Source organism: Bombina bombina, chromosome 2, assembly GCF_027579735.1.
Source record: "Bombina bombina isolate aBomBom1 chromosome 2, aBomBom1.pri, whole genome shotgun sequence".
NCBI classification, from domain to species: domain Eukaryota; kingdom Metazoa; phylum Chordata; class Amphibia; order Anura; family Bombinatoridae; genus Bombina; species Bombina bombina.
This window is the reverse complement of record NC_069500.1, coordinates 915,186,307-915,195,243: the sequence shown is the minus strand read 5'-3', so window position 1 is coordinate 915,195,243 and position 8,937 is coordinate 915,186,307. Positions and strand designations below refer to the sequence as shown.

General features: G+C 33.4%; 1 protein-coding gene across 1 annotated transcript; it reads left to right on the top strand.

Moving 5' to 3' along the window:
- Window positions 1-2,485: 2,485 nt before the first annotated feature.
- Window positions 2,486-6,856, top strand: LOC128648106 (interleukin-8-like). The gene is made up of 4 exons (XM_053700765.1): window positions 2,486-2,694; window positions 2,904-3,036; window positions 3,695-3,778; window positions 6,151-6,856. The coding sequence occupies exons 1-4, from the start codon at window positions 2,628-2,630 to the stop codon at window positions 6,173-6,175; spliced, it is 309 nt and encodes a 102-aa protein (XP_053556740.1). The 5' UTR covers window positions 2,486-2,627; the 3' UTR covers window positions 6,176-6,856.
- Window positions 6,857-8,937: the final 2,081 nt, after the last annotated feature.

Here is an 8,937-nt window from a genome sequence, read left to right as displayed (position 1 = left end):
TATGGGAAAACTGGGGTGTGGCTGTGCTGGAGGGGCGTGGCTAGATTGGAGGGGAGGGGGTGGGGTGGGGCTGGGCCGGTCCATACAAATTTCCAGGGCTGGTCTAATTTCCCAGTCCGGCCCTGGTGTCGGCGATGTCGGGGGCGGCAGATTAGGGGTTAATAAGTGTAAGATTAGGGGTGTTTAGACTCAGGGTTCATGTTAGGGTGTTAGGTGTAGACATAAAAAGTGTTTCCCCATAGGAATCAATGGGGCTGCGTTAGGAGCTTTACGCTGCTTTTTTGCAGGTGTTAGGTTTTTTTTGAGCCGGCTTTCCCCCATTGATTCCTATGGGGTAATCGTGCACGAGCACGTTCAGCCAGCTCACCGCTAACGTAAGCAGCGCTGGTATTGAGGTGAGATGTGGAGCTACATTTTGCTCTACAATCACTTTTTTGCGGCTAACGCCGGGTTTGTAAGTGAGCAGTGAGCAGCACAGCTTCTAACGCAAAACTCGTAATCTAGGTGAATGTTTACTAATCAGCTGGTTATTTCACCTATGCCCCAGTTTAGATATCCTGAAAATCTGACCTGTTAGGGAGGCCGGAGGACAGGTTTGAAACCAGTTTTGTAAGATAAACATTTATATAAACATCTTTAATTTATTACTCTGTGTAAACCAAATATGATGGATGGGATATTAAATGTAGTACTTTAGGTGCTATAAACTTTTCTATATTATTTACAAATTAAAAAAGATAACTACATAATTGATTTATAGATAGACAGATTTAGATAGATGGATAGATACATTCATGCATAAATGAGAGATAGATAGATAGATAGATAGATAGATGATAGATAGATAGATAGATAGATGATAGATAGATAGATAGACAGATAGATGATAGATAGAAAAAATAAATTATAGTAGATAGATAGATTATAGATAGATAGATAGATAGATAGATAGATAGATAGATTATAGGTAGGTAGATGATAGATAGATAGATAGATAGATAGATAGATAGATAGATAGATAGATAGATAATAGGCAGACAGAAAGACAGATAGATACATAAATAGATAGATAGATAGATAGATAGAATGAATGATAGTAGATAGATAGACAGACAGACAGACAGACAGACAGACAGATAGATAGATAGATAGATAGATAGATAGATAGATGGATGGATGGATAGATAGATAGATAGATAGATAGATAGATGATAGATAGAAATAATAAATGATAGTAGATAGATAGAGATATTATAGATAGATAGACAGATAGATAGATAGATAGATATAGATAATGCTGAATAGGGAGAGCGTATTGCTCTCCACATTCATCGAGGTCTGTTGGACCTGATCCGCACTGTCGGATTAGGTCCGACAGACCTTTGCTAAATAGGCCTCTTAGACTTGCATCACCCCTATTCTGGGTAATCACATCTTTTCTGTATAAAATAAAAATATTGCATTTTATTTTAATTACATTAAACTAATTATTTGTTGGGGTGTACAATTAGTGGTCAATGTTTTTTTTTTTTTAAATCTGTTTAAAAAGTCAGTGCTTTTCTATACTATTTAAGAAAATTATTTATTTTCATATGGACTATTTACTGATTTGTGCAATAAATGGCATTTGTTTAAATGTTACAATTTTAAAAGCTTTAAAGGGACACTGGACCCAAATTTTTTCTTTCGTGATTAAGACAGAGCATGCAATTTTAAGCAACTTTCTAATTTGCTCCTATTATCAACTTTTCTTCATTCTCTTGGTATCTTTATTTGAAATGCAAGAATGTAAGGTTAGATGCCGGACCATTTTTGGTGAACAACCTGGGTTGTTCTTGCTGATTGGTGGATAAATTCATCCACCAATAAAAAGAGCTGTCCAGAGTCTGAACCAAAAAAAAAAATCTTAGATGCCTTCTTTTTCAAATAAAGATAGCAAGAGAACAATGGAAAATTGATAATAGGAGTAAATTAGAAAGTTGCTAAAATTTGCATGCTCTATCTGAATCACAAAAGAAAAAAATTGGGTTCAGTGTCCCTTTAACAATAAATGTTCACAACATATTAAATATATAACTTATTTTCCTAAGACAAACATTTTGCCATAAAATAAACATCTTTAAGTGAATTTCCTCCTAAAGAAAATTGTAACATGTGCTTGGAAAGTTTCACAAAATCTGGGATTTCCTACAATAGATTTGGATTTTGACACAGACAATTTACATTCAAAATTAAAACATTTTCGATTTCCAAGACAATATATATTAAATGTTGCATTTAAGAATATAATTATATATATATATATATATATATATATATATATATATATATATACATTTTAATATAACAATGACATAACACGTGCTGTGTTTATATATGTACATTTCAATATATCAGTGACATAACACGTGCTGTGTTAGAAGAAAAAGAGGACATGACTCAATCTTAACAAGGAGGGTCTTACAGACACTGGAAACTCCAGTTGGTTACGTAATTTTAATGCCTGCTGAGAAACAGAGTATAAAAGTAATCTCTGTCTAGTGTTGTCTATAGAACTTGCTTAAGACTACAGTGCTCAGCACAACTAAATCTAACAGCTGAAGAATAAAAGAAGCTCAACTATTGCCATGGAAACCAAGAGAAATATCCTAGCTGTTTTGGCTTTCTGCCTGTTGTGTACAGCAGTGACTGAAGGTATGCATTGTTCTTCATACTTATATCAACAAACTACACTAAGATTTTTGAAGTTTCAAATTTGCTTCATTGTGTTGAAAATACAATATCTGTTACCTTGCTTAGTATCCTGCACCTAGTTTATTCCAGATCTTATTTAGAGAATAATAATTAACATGTTATCTGATTACATTAATATTTATGGTGATTTTTTTTTCATTTCTTTACAGGAATGTCGCTGGCAAGAATTTCAGAGCTCAGATGTCTATGCATAAAAACAGAATCAACATTCATCCATCCTAAACATTTTCAGAATGTTGAACTTATTCCTAAAGGCCCAAACTGCCCAAATGTGGAAGTTATGTAAGTATTTGCTGGACTAATACTATAGAGAATAGTAAGATAATGCATATGATAAATGTATATTAAAGAAATAGACCAATTTTATAGAAGGGACCCAGTCTAGATTAAAGGGACAGTACACACCAGAATGTTTGTTGTTTAAAAGATAGATAATCCATTTATTATCCATTCCCCAATTTTGCATAACCAACACAGTTATAATAATATACGTTTTACCTCTGTGATTAGCTTGTATCTAAGCCTTTGCAAACTGCCACCTTATTTCAGTTCTTTTGACAGACATGCATTTTTAGCCAATCAGTGCTTGCTCTTAGGAGCTTCACGTGCCAGAGCTCAATGTTATCTATATGAAAGACATGAACTAACGCCCTCTAGTGGTGAAAAACTGTCAAAATGCTTTCCGATTAGAGGCAGTCTGCAAGGTCTAAGAAATTAGCACATGAACCTCCTAGATTTAGCTTTCAACCAAGAATACCAAGAGAACAAAGCAAAATTGATAATAAAAGTAAATTGGAAAGTTGTTTAAAATTACATGCCCTATTTAAATCATGAAAGATTTTTTGTGACTTTACTGTCCCTTTAATCAAGGCCCAGTAATTTTATTCACTTTTCCATAATGTTTGAAAGTTAACGTAGTATGTATTTTTTTTACCTACAGAGTGACTCTAAAAACTGGACAGGAAGTATGCTTAAACCCCTCTGCTCCATGGGTTGAAAAGATCATCAAAAGAATTCTTGACAGGTAGGTACTTCTACCATGAAATTGTATATTTAGAATTTAGAAGTATTATTAGAAGTTTAAGGAATACTATTAGCTGAAATATTAGCGCACTTGTATAAGTAGTACAAAGGCATCTTTATGAGGCTGTAATTAAAAATGTGTCTTTGTAAACTTATGCATGTAAATAAGTTTAATTTATTTTGCCACTATTTTATTTCTGCATCTCTGTAATCTACAGTTAAATTTTGTCATACTATCAGCTACTGCTTGAAGCCAGATAAATATAAATATTGTCTAAATAAAATATTGTTGAAGGCACACTATACTTTAAAAAAAAAAAAAGTGTTCCCAATGACTTTTTGTAACAACCCGATAATTACATTTTGAAAAATATTCCTTTAGGCTTATTTCTTGCAATTGAAATAGCTGTATTTGAAAACACCACTTATCACAACAGTTTTAGTAACTCAGTATTAGCCCTTGCGTAGATAAAGAGAGGGATAAGAAAATGAGGCCTGCTCTTCCTGGAAGGCTCAGCCTATTTGAATGAGTAGGTTCTTCAGAACAATGGTTGGTTATTTTTACCAATAAGTACTTTTCTACTCTTCAACTGCTATAAGAACTCACCGGATATACATTAAGGGTAAATCAATTACAATTACAAAACACTGTTCTTTTAACTATAATATATAATATTAATATTGTATGGGTTCCAGATTAACATATTAGTAAACTGTCTGACAGTCTATGAGACGGAAAGAGTCAATAGCACTGCAACAAACTACAGCAGCTAACCACATGAATATTAATTAAAGGGATATGAAACCCAACATTTTCTTTCATGATTCCGATAGAGCAGGAAATTTTAAGTAACTTTCTTATTTACTCCTATTAACAATTTTTCTCTGTTCTCTTGGTATGCTTTGTTGAATGAGCAGCAATGCACTTCTGGTTGCTGACTGAACACATGCGTGAGCCAATGACAATTGGTATATATGCATCCACCAATCAGCAACTAGAACCTAGGTTCTTTGCTGCTCCTGATCTTTCATAGATAAACCTTTTAGCAAAGGATAACAAGAGAAGAAAGCAAATTAAATAATAGAAGTAAATTAGAAAGTTGTTTAAAATTGTATTCTCTATCAGAATCATGAAAGTAAAATTTTGGGTTTCATCTCCCTTTAAATTAACAGAAAAAAAAATGATTCCTTCAAAATCCACAACATTTTTCTCACCTGTACTTATATAGAAATTAGTTTTAGCTCAATTATTACAACATTCTTCTGCCCGCTTTGTTACAAATTAACTTTGCTCTGAGATGTAAAAATAATTTCATATAACATCATATGAAAGCAAGCACAAAATGAATATGTCTCACAAACATAAAGGGGCATGATTTAGACATAGCTTACAATTTTAAACAACTTTCCAATTTACATCTATAATCTATAAAATCATACCTAGGTAGGCTCAAGAGCTGGGAGCTAGCCGTTGATTGGTGGCTGCACATATATCCCTCTTGAGCTAGCTCCCAGTTGTGCATTGCTGCTCCTTCAATAAAGTGATACCAAGAGAATGAAGCAAAATTGATCATAGAAGTAAATGGGAAAGTTGTTTAAAATTGTTTGTTCTTTCTGAATCATGAAAAAAAAAAAGTTTGGGTTGATTGTCCATTAGTTTGTGTGCCAACAAAAAAAAAAACATAGATCCAATCTACATATGTTCTGGTATATTTCACTGAAGCTAAAAGGGGCAGGGCACTAGCTCCCCCACCAACATGCTGCCCCCTATTTGCCCCCAACTGTGATCATGGCATGCACTGACTCCACCCACAATAAATTCTATTCTGCCCCTCTGGGAGCAGCCTTTACCACAAAACACTGGTGGGCACACAGAAACTGCATTCTGCCTAGGGTGACCATATTGCCGCTTTAAAAAGGGACACATTTGAAAAATACATATGTCAGGGTTCTTATACAAAACATTTCTTTAAACAGCCTTGAAAACAGCCCTGACATATGTATTGTTCATATGTGTCCCTTTTTAAAGCGGCAATATGGTCACCCTATTTCTGCCTATATTTAATTTCTGGAGACACCAGCACTGCAGTATTATTTTTCATTTCATTTTTAATAGCTTTCCCTTGCCATTGTTTAACAAATGAGGTGTAAATGTTGCTCTTTCATATACACAATAGAACATTTTTTAACACAAGGTCCTATTAATAAAATCTATCCTATGCAATAGTTCTGTAAGAGATTTGTTTTTTTTTTACTTTTACTTTTGAAAAATATTTAAAAATGATGTTGAATTATTAATTAAAAATGCTATTTTATTTAGTTGTGATTCAGATTTTAATAATTGTATTTGTTATCTTTTACTTTTTTATGCAGCTCCAAGACTAATAAGACTTTTTAATAAAAGAAGCTCATCCGATGATCACTAACAAGAATCACACAGCATCTGAAAGGAGATTTTATTACATGATTAGGAAGCTGGCACTTCCTACTGCATATAATGCAGAATAATTCCTCACAAATTATTTATTTACATATTTATACAGAAATTATGATCATCCCAAACTGAAAACCAAGGCAATATATTTTGTTATATAGTGATTTAATTATGTGGAATGTATAAAAAACGTTTACATGTATGTTTGTATGTAATACAGTATTTATGTATGCATGTGTGAATGTGTATATATTTATGTATGTATGTAATATGTATGTATGTAAGTCTAAGAAAATGAATGTTATATACACTATGCAAATTGTGTTTCAACAACTTGCTCCTATAAGTGCTTTAAACAAATCATCACAGCTAAAAGCTAAATTACATTAAAACACACGCACACATTTCAGTATCCTGAAAAAACTTGATGTGTTCTCTGCAAGCAGAGGGCAAAATATTGTTTTATTATAATGTACTTATGCTTTGTTACCGTGGTACTGTTTGATATGATTTCTAGGACTTTTGAACTTTTAATACAAAGTGTGGAATTGTAAATTATTTATTTTCCTGAAAGATTATATTATTTATTATTTATTTGTATGGCCACTTCTGATTACCATAAAGAAAAAAAACTATTAAATTGTTGTATTTAATGCTATTTATGTTATATTACTTTGGAAGATGTTGTTGATGTTCAATTAACATTTTATTTATTTATATATATTAAAATAAAAAAACTATTATTAACTAAAAAAAATGTGACTGACTCTTTTTTAAACACTAAACATAAGTTTGTGGTAGCTTTACATTGGTGTGTGTGTGTATGTATATATATATATATATATATATATATATATATATATATATATAACTGTATAAATATGTTTAGAAATATATACCTGTAAAAATATATACCCGTATAAATATATATATATTTATATATATATATATATATATATATATATACTGTATATATATATATATATATATACACACACACACAAATAAGTAGCAGCACTACTCTAAATAAATCTAGATAGCCCTTAGGTTGACGGTATAGGAAAACCTAATTGTTACCGCCTTCCAGTGCACGGAGAGCCAAATAAATAATATTGCAACGAAACAAGATATAAATGAATGACTCTTAAACCAGTACTCGGGAATCATAAGGAATTAATTAGCAAGGCTGAAGGATCACAAAGGGAAACCAGGTGTGCTGATAAAAGGAAACTTTTATGTGTGTTCAATATAACAAGTATACAATGATACAGACAGTGGCAACTATACAATAGTAATGAGTCCCAAATGTATATAGGAACACTTATATGAGCAGAGTCCAATATATTACACCCTTAGAGGCCTCTAAAAATCGGATCACAAAATCCTATAAATCCATAGGTTGAAATAAGGGCAAATGTTTGCCATAGTGTGGCCCTGAGATGAAGGACTTTATAATCAAATAACAGTCCGCAACAGTAGTTTGCAACAGAGCACAATTCTGAAACTGTAAACTTGTATTATAGGGAGAAAAGAAAAGAAACAGGAGAGGTGCCTGTGTGTACCAATAATAAAACGGGATAATCACAGTGTAAAAAACCCTAGTCAGGGTACTCACATTTGTGACAAGCACTCAGACAGTGCTATTAGAGACAGGCTGGATGTTTGCAGCAACCCAGTTAACTGATCAACCCGATTGCAGGAACAGGGGAACACAAAATATGTAGGAATAGAGAAAACAGGAAAGGCGACTGTGTGTACCAGTAATAAAATGGGGTAATCACAGTATATAAGCCCTAATCAGGGCTCTCAGACAATGCTATTAGACACAGGCTGGATATTTGGCAGCAACCCAGCTCACTGATCCACACAATTACAGGAACACTGGAACACTAGGATCCTAGAAGTTTAAAAAGTGCTACAATTGACTGCAGCTATGTACTCCCAGTGGGAGTGATTGGTAAATAGTAGGCAGGTATAACAAGGTTCCAATAAAAGTTGAAAAGCAAATTTATTTAAAAAGTATAAAAATAGATAAAAACAATGAAACCATAAGGTAGGGTATGCTAGCAGTCCTGCTTAAAAAATTGCAATGCGTTTCTCAGTGCTTCAGAACGCTGTTTCATCAGGCATCAGCTGTCACCCCTCCGGCCTGGAGCTCAGAATATAAATGGAAGAGTGACAGCTGACCTCCTCCGTTTATGTTCTGAGCGCCAGGAAAATCGAGCCCTAAAAGGTCCACAACAGAGTAAATAGTGGAGAGTGGTAAGGCATGGGTGATCACTAAGTGCCTTAAATCGTTACGTAATATTAACTTGGTAACTGGAGTTTCAAGGGAAAAAAAATGCATAGAAATAATTGCTCACAGCTTTAATGAACACTAACATAAGGGAGGTTCATTTGAAAACTACGATACACGGATCTAATTGGCCCTAAGCAATTCCTTAGGAGTGCTACCCTGTTATACATAAACTGTACTTTACATTTGTCAATGCCGTGATAACTACTCCAGTCTATAATACAAGTTTACAGTTCCAGGATTGTACTCTGTAGCAAACTACTGTTGCAGACTGTTCATTGATTATAAGGTTTTTCATCTCAGGGCCACACTATGGCAAACATTTGCCCTTATTTCAACCTATGGATTTATAGGATTTTGTGACCCGATTTTTAGAGGCCTCTGAGGGTGTAATTTATATGATTCTGCTGCTCATATAAGTGTTCCTACA